Source organism: Oenanthe melanoleuca, chromosome 15, assembly GCF_029582105.1.
Source record: "Oenanthe melanoleuca isolate GR-GAL-2019-014 chromosome 15, OMel1.0, whole genome shotgun sequence".
In the NCBI taxonomy this organism is placed as follows: Eukaryota; Metazoa; Chordata; class Aves; order Passeriformes; family Muscicapidae; genus Oenanthe; species Oenanthe melanoleuca.
In genome coordinates, this window is record NC_079349.1 from 5299028 (window position 1) to 5316319 (window position 17292).

The 17292-nt window shown below is 39.1% G+C and overlaps 1 protein-coding gene across 1 annotated transcript; it reads right to left on the bottom strand.

The window, feature by feature from the left end:
• Nucleotides 1–52: 52 nt before the first annotated feature.
• SUSD2 (sushi domain containing 2) lies at nucleotides 53–16570 on the bottom strand. Its single transcript, XM_056504145.1, has 15 exons — nucleotides 16488–16570; nucleotides 15039–15243; nucleotides 13568–13719; nucleotides 12903–13070; nucleotides 12484–12658; nucleotides 10986–11187; nucleotides 9871–9956; nucleotides 9388–9656; nucleotides 8250–8393; nucleotides 7721–7876; nucleotides 6772–7020; nucleotides 5432–5704; nucleotides 4728–4910; nucleotides 532–622; nucleotides 53–226 (listed from the first exon to the last, which is right to left on the bottom strand). Exons 1-15 carry the CDS (start codon nucleotides 16552–16554, stop codon nucleotides 211–213), a joined length of 2436 nt encoding a protein of 811 aa, XP_056360120.1. The 5' UTR covers nucleotides 16555–16570; the 3' UTR covers nucleotides 53–210.
• Nucleotides 16571–17292: the final 722 nt, after the last annotated feature.

A 17292-nucleotide genomic window follows, 5' to 3' on the forward strand; every position in this document is an offset into this window, starting at 1 on the left:
TGATGAAATACTGAAAAACAGTAGCAGTGTTCTGTTAGCTTGGTGGCTGTCCTTTGTTTTTTTTTTTTTTTTTTTTTTTTTTGTTTTTTTTTTTTTTGTGATAAGTTCAGCAGTATTTAGTTCTTCCTCACACATACAATCTTCTTTTCAAGGGCTGTAACCCCATTTTGTTTCCATTCACTCAATTTCAATTCCATTTTATCTGGCATTCTATTTCTTGTGGACCCTGGAACAGAGAAGGCTTAAAAATGTAACAGTTGCTAACAAAGTTCAGAAAATCAACCACATTTTCATTTCAATCTGCCAGTATTCCTAGGAAAAACCATTTTAATTCACTATGCTGCCATCTTTCTCCACCAGTCAGTTGCACACAGTTGATAAGTGTGTATACATCAGTTGCACTCTTTTTTTACCTGTAGCACACTGGCAGTTTGTTGCCAGTGGTCATTATTAAATTATTGTTTAAAAAGTCATAACAGTTGCCATTTTTTAAGGAGGTTCATTTGTGTGCTCAGTTCAGTGAAGGCTTACCTCTGCTTTCTGCATAAATAACCCAGACGTGCCAGGACTACAAGACCGACTATTCCAAATACACTGCCAATAACAATTATTTGTTTGATAGCTGAAAAACAGAGACAAACCACAAAAAAACCCATGAAGACTTTGATATCAATTTCTTCATACCCGTTCGAATGCATTTGCATGACAATTTTTGAAATTGTATGTATAGTGTTAATCTTTCTGTTGTCTTTATTTGTGGAACTGCCTCCCTTGGCAGGGGGATTGGGCTAAAATGATGTCCAGAGGTCCCTTCCAAGCCTTTACCTGTTCAGATTCTCTGAAACTGGTAAAGATTAGGAACTCACAGAATTTCTACATTTGACTGTTCAGGCAGCTTTGTAACACAAAGGGTGGCTGGTGATTAATATGTAGTCAACATTGTGAATGTGCAATATTGATGTAGAACTGTCAATCCCAACAACTGAAATGGTTTTCAATCCTTATTCCACACTGTTTGATTACTTTAAATACTACTCTTATTTTGGCATTACGTTTTGAAACTACCTTTGCTGCTTAATAATCTACATAAAAGAGAAGTGACTGCTCTGGTGTGGCTTTCTGATTGAACTGCATCAGAGTTTGAACACACTAAAACAGGAAAAGTGTCAACTTGATTCTGTGATTGCCTAACAAGGACATCTGAGAGAAAGAAACCAGATACTAAACCAATTTTGAATAAAAATTATAATTTTGTTTTCTTATTCTACTAAGCAGATTACCATGACTCATAAGAATTTTTTCAAAAGTTGGGAGATTCAGCATGTGGAGTGAACTCTCTGGAGAAACAATGATTCCTGCATTTTTTATCTGACCCATAATACATTGGGGCTACATTTTTATCAGCCCTTCCTTCCCTCACTTTGTCACACCTGCCCAAACTACAGCCTAGCACACAGTGATGGCAGAGTGACATAACAGGCACTTCTGTAATCCTAGAACAGATTATTCAGCTGCTAATTTGGTTTATAGTGAAGTTTAAGGACAGAAATGGGACACACAAACTGTTTCACAAGCGTTGAACAGTAACTTCTGAACAAGGCTCAAAAGCTAATGTTTGGCTTAAACATCCTTCACAGGGAGGCACCCCTCACTGCCAAGTGATGAGAACCCACCACTGGCTAAAGTAGTCAGTCCAGTAGTGATTTGCCTCTGTTGTGAAATCTTGGTGTTTGGAAAAAGCACAGAAGACTAATGAGATTTCTGACAGCTTTCAAAATGAACAGTATTTACACAGAGCCTGAGCCTGGAAAAGGAAATTTAAAAGTGAGTAGAGGAGGGGGAGAAAAAAGAAAATAACCCAAAAGACAAACAAAACTAGATTGCCCTTAGTGTCACTGAATTATTGTCTGTCTCAAAAAGACAGTATGTACATATACTGCCACTATATTAAGATTTTTAGCTGGATACTACTTCTGATTTTACTAGAATATCCTTTTTGCTTTTTCTGGATGGCTTCTTTGTTCTTTCTCTTTGTGATATTCTGTGAACAGAGCTTGCTGTGGTACTGGCAAGACTTGCAGTGGGATTGTAATTAGAAGCATAGCAAAATAATTATTAGCAGAGGATTTCCATGGAAACTTTAGTCCAAGGAAGCAAAACTCAAAAACAACAATATGCAGGCCCAACAACATAATTTGTATTTGAAGTTTCGAAATTTCTAAATGGATTTTGTAAAGTAACTGGCATTACATTTTCTTGTTTCCACCTCTTTTCCTATCCAATTTTCCTAGTCCCCATGCCTTTATTTCAACTATTCTCTTTAAAAAATGGAAGAATATAGCAACTAAAAACGTTGGTAGTTTGTAAGATAGAGCTTGAATCTGATGTGCTACAAAACTGCAGCAAGTGTAAACAAACACAGCATTGTAAAAAATACACCTGTAAGGTTAGAATAACAGGGGGCTGGGTTCATGACCAGCATGAAAGAAATAATTTGAGAAAGTGTGTGTTTAATAGTTCACTGTCAAAGTAAAAATGTGCCTGCTGTTCATAGTCAGGCTAGGTCAGTGGTCACCCATCCAGGCACCCACAAAGTGGGAAGGGCTGTCCATTAATTTTGTCAGCATTTTCCTGGTGTCAGTAAGGTTTTGTCACAGGACTTGATAAAATAGATGTTGGTGAAACAGCAGCATTCTGCTGTGCAAAGAGAAAAACAATAAAGAAAACTGACCTCAGGAACAAGAGATTTTGACAACACAAGGACCTTTTCTGTACTGGAGAAGAGACTTGGGGGCTGGAGAATAGAGAAAATAGCCAAATAGAGATATAACAGAAAACTAGTACTGGATTTCAACTATATCTTAAACCAGAGGCAGAAATGTGTTTAGTGGAAAGCAAGTACTAGCTTTCCATGCTATAAAAATATGAGAAGTTTAGAGAGACCTGGGCCTGTCAATAAAATAGCCTTCTCAGACAAACACTGACATCTAGCAGAACAGCTTGTGGAAGAAGGAGAAACAAAACTAGATATAAATGCCATTATTAGGGCAAAGCAGCAAGAAAAAAAGAATGGAGAAATTTGTTTTTTATATTGTGTTGATCACTTGTTGATATTGTCAATATCCTGCTGCTGTAGACAGCATTGCCATACTCCAACTTCCTGAGGCTAATAAAAACCATCAATTTTGGTTCACATTGCAAATTAACTAAAACACCAAATATCAAATAGTAAGGAAGATCTTTGTTGCAATCAGATCAATAAAATTCTTTCACACCCTGTTTTTCTTCATCATCTTTCAGGAAAACATTGGAAAACATTGTGGCTTTTGTTTGCTCATCCACAAAGCTGTGTCATGTCTCCATCATTCTGAATGCAATCAATCACTGCATATCTTCCAGCTCCTTTCCTCTCATCTCACAGGGCTGCCTTTCTGTCCCCCCTTTCTTTAGCTAGTGTAAATGTCAGCATCTGTTTTGCTTATTGAGACTGGCTGGCTCTTATCCAGTATGTATGTGGTTGATGGCAGCAGTGGAAAAATATTCTTAACTTTCAGCTTGGCAGAATGTTTGGCCACTGCCTTTTTAAGATCTGGCCTTTGCAAATTTTTCTGCTGCCCAAACTCACTGCAGTTCATCTTATAAATATTACTAAGTTCAGAACTGCATTGGAAATGTACAGGAAATTGGTATAGGCCAGCAGAAGCTGACGAAATGTGACAGCATGACAGGAGTTTGTTGCTGATGTGAAATGCACTTTCCACATTTCTTTGGAAGGGTCTCAGAATGAAGAATCTGTTAGTATGAATTATTTGATGAGTGCTTTTGGGAACTATTAACTCAGCATTTAAATGCTTCAACATGCCATCTGGCCTTGCATCACTCTTCATGCTTTGAAATATTGCCATCTTGAGGACATTTGGAGTGTATGTGGTGAATGAATAAAAAGAAAATTTTGGGCCATTTTCTGTAAATCATAGAGACAGTCTATGCTACTAAACCAAACAGTCCCAGGCTAATTGATAATCTGTTAGTAGTAACACAAGAGGGGTAATAAATCTATGTTGTTTATACTAAATACTATTGCATCATTCACAATACTTTTACTGCTATACAATAATAGAATTCTATTTTGAGATAACATAATCTTTTAGAAAAAAATAGTGAAAGTGTTCAACAAGTGTGGGCTGTGTCTGATCTTGAATCACAGAATCACAGAACAGTTGAGGTAGGATGGGATCTCTGGAGGTCATTTTGTCCAACTCCCCTGTTCAAGCAGGACCACCCAGAATGAGTTGCTCAGGACCATGACCAGATAACTTTTGAATATCTCCAGGGAGGGAGATTCTGTAACTTCTCTGGGCAAGTAGTGCCAGCACTCAATCAGAAGGAGTTTTTGATGTTCATAGGGAAGTTTCTGTGTTTCAGAGCATGCTTGTGGCCTGAGCACCACTGAAAAAAGCCTGGCTCCACCCTCTTTTCACCCTTCAAGTATCTACCCATTGATAAAACAAAAACTTTCAGACCTCCACCAAAATGCACAAAAGCACCATAACTCACCTATTATTTAGATTTGAATAATAGTCTTTCTAGAAATTCAGACATCTCATGTCCAATGTTTTACCAAGTTAGAAAAGTTGCTTTTGTCAATGGCCATCATGGAATACTGAGATTGCCTTGTCCTTGATAATGATTTTTTAGTGACAAGTGATATCTAAAAGGCAACAGACCTGTTACTTGGCTGCACTGGGGTGTTTCTCCTGACCAGGCTCCTGACACTTGGCAAGTTACTTCCTGTGACCCCATGAGTTCATAGCCCTCATTGCAGGTGAAATTGATGGTTGAGCCCTGCAGGTAGTTAGTATCATTCTTTCTTCCATTGGTTGGGTGATCCAGCCAGCCACAAGAGACCACTAATAAAAGAGACATATCTGGTTAGTGTATTTAGGATTTGGACCAGCAAATCTCCATTACAGTGATTCAAACGGTGTTTTAGTGGCAACTCATGGAAAAACAAAGATTTTTAGGCTATCTGAAAGACAAGACTTCTGCTACTTTTAAAAATTATTTCAAAGTCCAAGGAAGGCAGCTTAATGCATATAAAATGAAGATAAACTTTCTATGCTGTGGTTTTATAGTGGAAGAAATGGAAAGAAACTTATTTTGAGTTTGCCTAAGTATTCTATCAGTACAGAACTTTCCTGGTACAAGGATGATTCCCCATGGTCAAATTATTTATAGGTGCATGAACCTACAGTTCAGCAAAGCCTCCTCAAACATTGTTAACTCTTTAGATGCCCTGTAGAAATAACTGTAGTGATGCTCCCTATGGGCTGTTCACTTAGGGTTTGGACTTGATGATCCCAGTGGGTCCCTTCCAACTCAGAATATCCTGTTATTCTGTAATGATGTTTTTTGTGGAATGCTGGATCACCTGGCTGTAGATGTTCTACCAGGCGCTTGTGATTCTGATGGGAAAGTCTTGTGGAGTTTCCCACTTGAAGGCTTCTGGTTGTCAGGACATCGAATCTGCAGAATGGGTCAGAGCCACAGTGTGAGACCATCTCTTCTACCAGGGGGTCAGCAGGGTCTTCAGAAGGGGAGAACACAGGCAGAAAGGAAGCATTGTGCTTTTCCCCATAAAAGAAACTGTTCAGTAAGAACTCCGTGTCATAAGTAAAGAGAGAAGTTTCATTTTCAACAGCCCCTTGGGAGACAGAGAAAGAAAGAGAGATTAATATGTAACATTGCCAACATAGAGCACCTTCTGCTACTAATCCAAGTGTTTATCCACAGAAATGTAGCTAGAGCTGGAAGAGACATAGGAAGCCCTACAGCATCCTTCCAGCTCAAAATTGTTTTCTTTTTCATATGCAACATCTTAGCATCAAAGCTAGTGTTCATTTAACCTGCTGTTTGACCATTTTCTTAAAATTAGATCCAAATAATTGTGCAGCTATGATTTTCCATAAAGATGGTTTTATATGCCTCCTAGGAAAATGGTGACAACAGACAGAGTTACCTAAAGCAACCATTACAAGCAACACAGATCCTGAAACTGTGTGTCCCTAAATTCATCATGTCTACCATGGTCCTGCTCTTTTTTTTCATTCTGCTATATCAGAAACTTCCTGAGGCTGAAGCAGTGAGACTTTTCAGTATGATCTGAACCCTGGAGTATGGTTACACTGTGTTCAATACAGAGATCAACTGGTAGCCAGAGGGTATTTTGCATTATGTTTCTGACCGATCTCCTAACCTGATGTCAGAAGGAATGCTGACCAATCTAATGCTGCAGGTTAGAGCAGCTTCATCACTCATTAAATGATAAGGAGCCATTCTTTTACACACATGTCCCCATATCCTCTTCTTTAAAAGGACAATTACTAAACTGTGATTTAATAAATGATTTTTTTAATTGCCAGCATGAAAACATTGCTAATATTCTGGGAAAAGATAGCTCATCCTGGCTTTTGCTGTACTTCTGTAACACTGTAGTCTGCTGATGCTGTGTTCAGCTAACCAGAATAGATGGTATTCTGCAAATGTAAGCTGTGAAATATGAGGTCTAACTCTTGATGGAACAAAGTGTGAACACTCCATCATAGTTCTGTTTTCACTCCCCACATGGGTAGAGCAGGGTATATTTCTCTTACTCCCTTCTCTTCCCTCAGTACTGGTTGTTTGGCACAGATTTAATTTCCCAGTCCTTAAATCATGATCTGTTTTGAATTTGTGAAGAAAACATAATAATAGACCAGAGGAATGACTTACAGCTAGCTCCAAACTCAAACACCTGCTGGGGACTTGCATGAACTGACAAAGTGGTTTTGTTCTTGAAGGTGTAGTCATCCTCTGGATTGCCATTCATTACCCCAAAGAGACCCCGTGTGTGATTCATAAACTTCTCTGGGAGCAGAATTGTCAGGGTCAGAAATCCTCCACTTCCCCTTATTTCCACTCCAGACCCAGAAGAGAACATCACTGTGATGTTCTGATCAGGTGTAGAATAGAGAAAGAGACCTATAAAAATGAGGAGAAGAGGTCAAAGTAGCTAATTATCCACAGTGAAAAAATTTGTTGTGTTTTAGCATCAGTTAAAATCATAATTTTAAAAAATTTTTCATATAGGTTTTCTCCCTTCCACTCTGAGCTGCACTCTGAGAAGCATTTAAAGGGAAGCCACACCTTCAAACTACAATTGTGATAAGATTCTGCTGAATAGGGGGATTACTGTTAAAATTGATGTATGATGAGTATTTGTCAAATTATCATGAAGACTAATCAAATGGTCACAGCTCCGTTGGACAAAAAGTCAACTTATTACAGTCTTTTTGGCAGAAGAATAGAGGAATAATATCTGACCTATTGAGAGACCTCCCAATAGGTGAAATTCAGTTATATTTTAGTATATATTTTAGTTATATTTCATTATATTTCATTTTATTTGATAGGCTTCATTGCATTGGATGCAGTAAGCTCAAAGCAGAATGTAGAGGACACAATTTTTAATTCCATTCACTGTCCACAGGATGAGAAGGAAAACCATTGCTCTGCAAACAAAAGAGGGCATAGAAAACAGGGACATTGAAGCCACCTGTTAATGCACTTCACAGAAGGAGGCTGAAAAGAGAGTTGAAATGCATGCACCTAGAGATACTTTTAGCTGTCCACAGGCTCCATCAGAACAGAATTGCTTACAAGGCTGATATGTGTAACTAACCTTTCAAGTCCAGCCAAGTTTGTTCAGAGAAGTTGAGAACCCTCTGGTTCAAGAGGACCTGCAGATGGAAATCCTCAGAGTAGCGCACTTCAATCACATCAGAGTTGTTCTCCCGCATGGCCACCGCAGACAGGCCTGTCCCCAGAGCCCCAGTTCCTTCAAATAAAAATAAACAACCATGCTATCAAAATGCATCAGCTGGCAGCTGTGCCTATTGGCTGATTTCTAAAACAGGCCTTATGCTACTGTGATGAGAATGGGCATGGAGAGAAATAAGAATTTTTATGAGCTCTTAAACACAGCAGAAAACCTTACACTTCCATTACTCACACCAAATAAAACTAGCAATTAAACTTTGATTGGGAAATTTTTTCCTGAAGATGTTGTCTGCTTTCTGATTATCTTCAGAATGGTGACCATTCACAAATGGCCAAAAAAGGAGACTAGAAATGGCAGGAGAGTTGCTTCAAAGTGCAAATCAAACAAGCTCAGAAGCTCAGAAGCTCTGATTCCTCTCTTATCGACTTACCATTGGGAAAGAGTGCCTGCTGTGTCCTCCCTTGCACTGTCAGGGATTTGAGATCAGACTCTACCAATGTGTATTCTCCTAGGCCATTGAAGGTGAAGTTCAGACCATCAAATGTAAGGAAATGAGGATCCCCAAAAGCAGATGCTATTTTAAAAGAAAAAAGATAATTAAGAACAAGCAAAAATCACAACTTGCTACCCCTCAAGTTCATGAGAAAGGAAAGAGGCTAGAAGTCTGTGTCACATGCAGTATATGGGGAGATTTGGAAATGAATACAAGGCTATTGCCTTATCTTTGCATCCATATCCTTTTCACCCTTATCCCCTTTTGCATTTCCAAATTCCATGCAAATTGCTCCAAATTGCTTCTGATTTATCTTCTTTAATGTGCTTTAATCTGTATAGTAACTAGTACAATGCACCTTGCCATCAAGTTGTAAAGTTGTATTTTCACAAATTCATATTAAACTCTGTTCCTGCCAACATTTTAGATAGGGTTTCTTTAAGCAGCCAAACCACTCATTCATGACCCCTAACCACCTATTGCAATGCCCTCTACAGTTTTCTTCTTTTTTTCGTGATGCAGACTGCTGCCTCTTTGAACTTCTTTATGGGAGGCCAAGTCCTGCTGGACACCTCAGCGTCTCAGCAGCATGGAAGGCAAAACATGTGGTAGCAATAGAGGTGTGGCAATGGCACAGGCTTGAAGGGTGAGTTAAAAGCAAGCAGGAGAAAAACAAACACACTATAAATTGTAAAACTTTCTTATTTGATACGAATATTTCTCATCATGATAGCTTTTCTAGCTACTTCCTAATTGTCATTAACCATCTCTAACCACCTTTTTTTCTGAAGAAGTGTACACTGATGATATAAAGTCGTGGACATTGACTACTATGCTTTGGCTGTTTTGGTTCTAGGGGTGAGTGAGATGCTGAACAGCAGAAAATCTCACAGCACAATTAAAAACTACATGCAGGTTTTGTAAGTGGTAGATCAATAGAGACCTTCCATGGAATTTTTCCACAGGACATTGTACCCTCACCATTGTCAACTCATATATGCACATATACAAATATTCTAAAAGCTAACACTGTACCAAAAATCTCCACTCCATCAGGAAATTTCGCAGCCCTTACCAGCTTGGGGCGGGCGGTACGTCCTGCAGTCACTAGAGGGCCGCCTTTTCATGTAGAAGTCACAATTATCAGACCACAGGCAGCAGTAATAGAAGCTGATAACATCATAAAGCCAATGGGAAAAGCCAGGTATCCGGGGAGGCTTCAGGAAAGGCGGTGAGCCCCAGTCATGCCCTCGATCAGGTGTGCTGCCTCCGGTGGAGTCGTGCGTGAGGATCTGGGTTCCCGAGGAGTCATAGCAGCACTGCTGTCCAGCCCCATAGCGGGGACTGATTGAGAAAAGCAGCAAGAAAATCATCATTTAGCTCTGTGGGGTCCATCTGTATCTAGGGGTTACTTATAACTTTTTTGTGGATCCTAAATATTTCAGTTGCCAAGCTTTTTCTGATGTCCAGTTAGACTTCACCCCTGACTTTTGTGATGCTGCTGTCTCTGAGGTGAAAGGATTAATCAAAAAAACACAGTTTAAAAATTTTTCTTTACCTGGCTTGGATGGCTCTTACACAATGCACAGCACCAGGATGGTAAGTACACACACTCCCCTTTTCAATGTCACAGCCATAATCTGTCTGGAAAAGATCAATGTTCACACTTAATGGAGTTCTTTCCTCATTGTCCTTTCTGTTCTTACATTCTGTTCCCACCCTTTGTATCTGACGTGTGTAAAATTGACATGAACTGGTTGAGGTTGTGTGTTGACTAGCATGGAATGATAGGAAAAAAAGTGAATTTAATACTGAAGTGTCTGGAGCAACATCTCTGACCTAAACATTTTGCAGTCTGTTACAACAGACCTTGAAGAACAAATGCAGCCAGATGGGGGTTCAACTGAAAGAGCACAACAAACACAGACACAACAGAGTAAATGTTTATCTTACATTCTTAGACAGAGGCACTGGATCTATTTTTTATCTTTACAAGATTTGAACTGTACACATCATGTTTGGAGCTTCATAACAAGAAGAGTAACAAGGTTTACCTAACTTTTTTTTTTTTTTTTTTTTTTAATGCATAAACACATGCCACTATTTGGTATCATAAATAGGAGAGGAAGTCACTCTCATCTGGTCCTCAGAGCAGCAGTGTAAGTGTAGACTGAATGGCAATTGATTTCTTAGCTTTTTTTAGTTCCTTGATAACAGTGAAGCTGAGAAGGAGGAAGGAAGCAGGATAAAGGAAATAATGGATTTACACCTCTGGGCTCGATTCTGAAGTGCAAGGTGGAAGGATTTGCAGCACAGTATGATAAACTAGGCAGAATTAGTTTGTTACAGCATGGGACATCATCTTCAAACACTATTGTCTTGTAGGAACTCATCCCTCCTCCCAGCTCCACAGAGTGTTTTCAGTCTACTGTCAGTCTACTGGAGCTACTGTTTTAATTCCATGTTTGAATGTAATTTCCATCTCCTATCCTGTAGGCACTTTTATTCATACTACCTGGATAAGCTGTATTTACCTCTATCTCTTGATATACTACTTGGGCAAATTGAAATATAATTTAATTTCCTTGTAATGGCATTTAGAGAGGGAACTGGGGTGTGTGTGGACTTCTACCTGGAATTTTAATAAGCCAGAGAGATCAATTAATAACTTACATGAAACCTGCCAGTGTCAGCTCTTGCCTGTGCCAAGGTGCAAGGGCAGTCTGGAATTTCTTCCAAGAAGTTTGGAAGCAACTCTTCCTTTCTATCCCATTCGATACATTTTGCAGTTGCCCATGCATTTGGGTCATTTCTGAAGTCTTTCTCAAGGTGCCAAGCCAATGCATGTTCTGAGCTCCAGATTGATGGAATGTTACTGGAAAAGAAAAAGAAAAGAAACAAAAAATAGATCTGATACAAGCACTATTTTGACAGTAGCACTGTGGCTCAATTGCTAATTATAATTAAAAATCACCTTTTGACTTTCAAGTTATTTCATTGCAAAGCCCACTGCTTTCTTTTTCCTTGAAAAAGTTATGGAAAATCAAAATTTTCCTAATTCAGGAGGTGACAGGACAGCATTCAGCAAGTATGCAATAGTCAGAATACATTTTAGTAATCATGATTCTGGCTTACATGGATCTTTTTAGAGGCAAGTTTTCTACTCATGCCTTTTGACATTGTAATTTCATTTAGGCCAGAATGAAGAATATCTGGATTCTTTAACAAAACATAGCAACTGCACCCCAGTAATATCAAGACTAATGGCTACAGAAACCATTTAGAATTCTTGAAATATTCCGAAGCCACACTCTGCTTTCCCCCCATGAAATAAATAGCACATACAAAGTGCAATAAAAAACCCTCTAGAAGGACAAAAGGTTATTCTTGTCTGGCTAGCAACTCCTAAATGTTGAAAAACGTTCTGATGTATTGGCAATATGTTGTAACACTGAAGAGGTGGCATTTATATACACACACAGTCTACACCATCTACATCAAACCTGCAGACATGGAAGAATTATGAAGGAATATCCATGGAGCACTTACACAGTTAGTTCACCTAAAATATGGGAAAATATGCAGTGAAGTAAAAAGAAATGTGTGTAAAATTTGAAGGAATGCAAAAGCCTGTATTCAAAATAGAAAAGGAAGGCCTGTGGCTCCAGTGCTGATAACACACCAGTGTTTTAGTTCCTGCTGAACAGTGCTGGCACAGTGTCAAGGTCTTCTCTCTTTCTCATGCAGCCCCCAGGGAGAAGGCCAGGAGGGAACACAGCTGTGACAGCCAACCCAGACTGACCAAAGGGATATTCCATGCCCTAGACCATCATGTCCATCAATAAAACTGCAGGTCTGTTTTCCCAAAGCAGCCCCTACTGGGTGACCAACTGTGCATCAGTCTGCTTGTGACAGACTTTGTGATTCTTCTTCCATGCTCCTCTTTACTTTGTAAACTGTCTTTATGTTTACCCATTAATTTTTCTTACTTTTGACCTTGCAGTTTCTCCCCATTTTTTCACATGAAATGGAGCCTGAGTCTCAATTTTTCATGCCAAAGGAGACAACAGCTTATAAGGTAGCCATTAACTATTATTATTATTATTATTATTATTATTATTATTGCTATTATTTTTTTTATTATTACTACTGTATGTTGTGATGCACTTGCCTTTGCCCATCTGAATAGCTGCTGGGTATAATTCTCAAAATTCCAAAGTGCCATGTACTGTAATTTTCCTCAGCGGGTACAGGAAGGAAAGAATATTTCCCTGTGTTGGGGATTTCTTTTGCCAAAGTATAAAGGTATTTCCATTCAGCCATCCAGTTTTCTGAATAACTGTCACCTGTCACATAGAGGAAGAAAACAGTTTTGGATGCTGGAAAAGAACAATTGCCACAAGACTGAAATTATATGTGTCCACCCATATGTAAATGAAGAGGAAAAGCTGACATTATTGTCATCAGTTATTTATATTTGCAGGTCTCTTCTTGAGGCCTCAGTGAAAGTGATCACAAGCTGTGCAGAGCTCTGCACATGAGTTATGTGTGTGACAAATGCTTGTGCAAATAGGAAAAGGGTCACTTTACCTGTTTCCTGGTATCCCCAGACTTCTATGTTGACGTGGGTTGCTGCAAGTGTCTGGTGTGTCCAGGTAACAGTTAAGTTCCCACCAGTGCTGGAGGTGCCATAGTATTGCCATTTTGTCTCATTTACCAATGTGCATTTTTCTTCATCTGAAACTTTGTTGTGATGTACTGCATTGCAGAGCAGAAAAAAAAGGCTGATGACATTTTGTCTTTGCATAGTCCTGAAAACGTGCTAGTATATTATTTAAGATTTAGCAGTATTTCCCCTGGGTATGTTTTACACAGCACAGGATGCATGACATGAAAAGAATAAGCTGAAGCTGAGAGAATGCAATCCTTACTGATATTTGCAGTCCTTAGATTGCAATACCACAATGCAATTATTTGAAGAGGAGACAAAAAGGGATAGAAGTAGGGACAAAGTGGGAACTGTTTTGGTCAACTTCATTTTTAATCAGGATTTTTATCACTACTTGCTGCTGCTGCTACTCAATGGCTGTGAAAGTTCATCTCTCAAAAGATGAATTAACATGAGGACAGCAAGGATTTCTTTTCTGAGGCCTGTTAAGGAAGAATAAAACTGATCAAAAAGAAAAGACTTATATAATCTTGCATGCATAGAGGAAGAATATAGGAAGAAGAGGGATGCTGTAGATTTAAGTAACCTGATAACCAAGTTGCAGAGTAGGGAAATGTTGACCCATCATCTGTAGAAACTTCAAGAGGGATGAAACCAGTCTCATAAAGCAATGGGGAGATGCAGTGGGCTTTTCCATCCTTGTCAACATAGCCACTGGTTATGATTTGCTGCTTGAACCTGTAGATGTTGAAAACAATTTTTAGTGTCACCATAGAGAGAAGAAAAATTCTGAATGTGTTTCAACAAGTAATCTCATGTAATGTGTGGATCATTTAAAATCTGGTGCTGTTTTGCTTGTAGCAGGGAATATAAACTGGAAAAATCTGCTGATTACATCAATGAGAATTCTGCTGTGAACTGCACAAAAGTAGAGCAATCCACATACCTTTAAATTACTATTTAATTACTGGGGAAGGGAGACATAACAAAGGGGCAATGGGAAGAGGCAAATAATGTTACAGCATCAGTAGGATTTCAGGGTGGCTAACAATGACCATGATGAACAGTTATTGCAAATTTCTGATCTTTTTTTTTCCTGGTAAGTCCTGTGAAGGCAACAAAAGTACTTTCACTCTGTTCTAGAATTTCTGTTGCAAAGGTTAACTCAGAATGCACTGCTTGTTATTTAACCATTTGATTCCAGTTAGGGCTCTTGCCCAGTGTCCTAGGGTATAACCCCACCTGTAACTCTACAAGACTGGTATATGAGGACTGCATATGTACTCCAAGTATCAGAGGGATCTGGGGCCTACCAGGAAATAGTGTCTTTGCTTGTCTGAACTGAAATTTGCCTTGGCTATGATTATGTAACTCTGCAGGTACTTCAAGGTACACATTTGTGTTCTACAGAATGACTGCCTTGGTCAAAGGTTTTCCAAATAAAGAATTGAAAACCTTTTCAGGTACTGCTACCCAGATGGGAAGGACTCAAAAATTTCACTTGGAACCCTCTGTGGAAATAATAGCACAACATTGGGGTCATCAAAATTCAGTGTACTGTATGTACTGCTTGTGCCATGTGCACCAAAGTGTGATACAGGCTGACACATTTAGGATCCACAGCTTTCTCTTACAGGAACAACATCAGGCATCCTACCTACATTTCTGTCTTGCTATTTTCTCATTCAGATTAAGAAATAAGTACTTCTTTCCCACAAAGGGAAATGCTAAAGAAATACTGACAATCAGGGGCCCTGAAAGGAAACTCTTTTCAAAAATCACTGGTTTAATATGTTAAGGGAAGAATGAGCAGAGTCATGATTGTACCACACAGTAACTCAACCTAAAAGAAACAATTCTGTGTGGAAATACAGTTAGCAGGTATCCTTGAAAGTGAGGGTGAGCAGAACTTTTGTACATTTCAGAATCCTAACAAATTTACAAAGTTTTCACTCCCTTATAGACTGGTTTTGCTTAGTGGTAACTGCTTATTGTTGGAGAGTGAGATTATAAAGTTTTGTCTCCCTTTGGCAGAGGAATATAAAATCATGGCCTACCTGCATTTTACCACAGAAGAGGCAGTAAGAGTTGTGTTGTTAAGCAAAAAGTCTTTGCCTCCCATAAGAGATCCTGAGTATGGAGAAATTTGAAGACAAAATTCTGTGTAATCAGGACAGCATAGCCCCAAGGACTGGCATGTCACCTGGCAAGAACAGGTACCAAGCAGCTCCCCACATCGCTGTGCACAAGAGTCTTGAGCTCCTTGTTAAAGGAAGAAAAAAAATCAGGAATGTTATTGAACTCTTCTAGATGTTCTCTGAAGTACAAGTACATCATCCAAAAGACTGCTGTAAGTAAATAAAAAAGGCTGGTTATGTTAGTTTAGGAATGTATTTAGGTGAAGGTTGTAAGCACCTGCATATTAAGGTTGCTCCATTTTGAACAGCAAAATGCACTTATTTACCTCCCAGCCAGTACATGACTTTATGAATTCCTTGGGTATTTATACATGAAATAGACAGATAAATCTCCAGAGCAGCCCCTCAGTGAGTGTCACTAATTACATTTATTTTTGAGAATAAAATACCAGAACAGGGGTCCCTCAGCATCAGCCCCACATGGGAATCAGTAAGAATGGAAGGCCAGTGCTCTTGGAAAGTTAACATCAGCAACGAAATGGGCTCCAACACAAGTTTATTAAGAGCTACTGAAATGTCTTTGTTTTGTGCATTTCACTTGAGTCTGGCCTTAAGAAGGCAGGTGTTGTGAGCCCTGGCTACACAGACAGAAGATACAGTCTTGGCTTATAGACTGTGAGTAATAACTGGACATCACATGGAAAACTACTCAACAAATAAAACAGCGAGAAGAAGACAGACATTACAGTAACACTGTCAAGAATAGCTGGATTTCACAAACAGTTAAGGGGAGTTAAGTGAGATGGACAAGCTACACAGACAGCTGGGAGCACTGAGGACCTTTTGGGAAGTGGAATCTTGCAAGGATAACACTGCTTGGGAACTATATCAAGAATACCATGCAATGCTGAGATGATCTAGGCAAGTATCAGAAATTCTAAATTTGGACATGGGTCTTGCAAAATTGGAACCAATTATGAAAACGTAACTAAGGGAGGATTGATTATTTGGGAGGACACAAGCAAAAAGAAAGGCAGAGATTGAGGTAGGTGGTGAAGAACAAGCACAGGAAAATGCAAAGAAGGGAAGTAAAAACACTTGTTCAATATGGGAAGCTATAAAGCTTTTCCTCTGTCTTTAAATATATTTACTGCATTCTCCAGATTGTCTGTTTATTTACAGATGAGATCCACTGACCTACTGGAAATTATAGAGGAAGAAAATGACACCATGCAGGTAAAAGCTGGCTTGCCTGCCTTTGCTTTAGCTTGTAAACATAGTATCAGCAATTTCTTACCAAGCTGTGTATTCTGAGGTAGTCAAAAAAGTTTGCAGTTAAAAGCAGCAAAATGTTTGAAAATCACTCACCTGCATTCCAAAGAGCAGTGAGGGTAGAGAGAATGAAGAAAGAAACATCTAAGCCAATGAATTTCATATTTTGTCCAGCTGATTCAGGATGGCTGATTGTAGTAGTCTTCGTGCTAGTCTGGAAAAGCCTTTAATGGAAACAAGTGTCCAGGAATAAACAAGATTCTCACTGTTCAAAGGTTTGTTGTAAATTACTGAAGCAAAACAAATTGAATGAAATGCTCCATTTCAGAGGTCATCTCCAATAAAGGAAAAGATAGAAGGGGAGAGAGTCACTGCAGCTCCTTCACATTAATAGTCATGCTTTTCTGAAAGGAGGGGGGTAGATGTTTATTGTTTTACAAGCATTTCTGCTTCAAAGTTCAAGGCCATGGGGTCATTGGCAGAAGTTCTGTGCTTTAATTTTGCTGGAGGAACTAAAACCTGTTATCACTTAGAAGAATGATAAGGAATACATGCTGACAGTACTGTTCTCTTCAGAAGATAATCAAATATTGAGGAAGAGTGTTTACTGCACTATGTGACAGCATGAGGGTTCATTTAAGTGAGGGCAGACCCCTCTTTTTCCCTCATTTTAAGGGGTTAAGTTGGAGGAAACTCACCCTTGTTCATCATTTTAAGGGCTTAAATCAGGGGGTTCCCCTTCATTTCAGGGCACTTCTGCCTGTTCCCCAGCACCACATCTCTTGTGTGGGAGCAATCCTTGGATTGATGCAATTTTGGAGGTGGTATCTAAATTCCTGCAATAGGATCCAGAAAGAGAATGCCAGCTCTTTTCCATAGGAAGGAAAACACGTAGCCCCAG

What these genes read in the sequence shown, in the direction of transcription:
- SUSD2 (XM_056504145.1), bottom strand. Translation starts at nt 16,554, where the DNA reads ATGAAATTCATTGGCTTAGATGTTTCTTTCTTCATTCTCTCTACCCTC. An exon ending in CACTGCTCTTTGGAATGCAG is followed by an intron (nt 15,244 to 16,487) that starts GTGAGTGATTTT and finishes TCCTTTAACAAG; the next exon opens with GAGCTCAAGACTCTTGTGCA. An exon ending in GTTTGAGTTTGGAGCTAGCT is followed by an intron (nt 5,705 to 6,771) that starts GTAAGTCATTCC and finishes CTGTCTCCCAAG; the next exon opens with GGGCTGTTGAAAATGAAACT.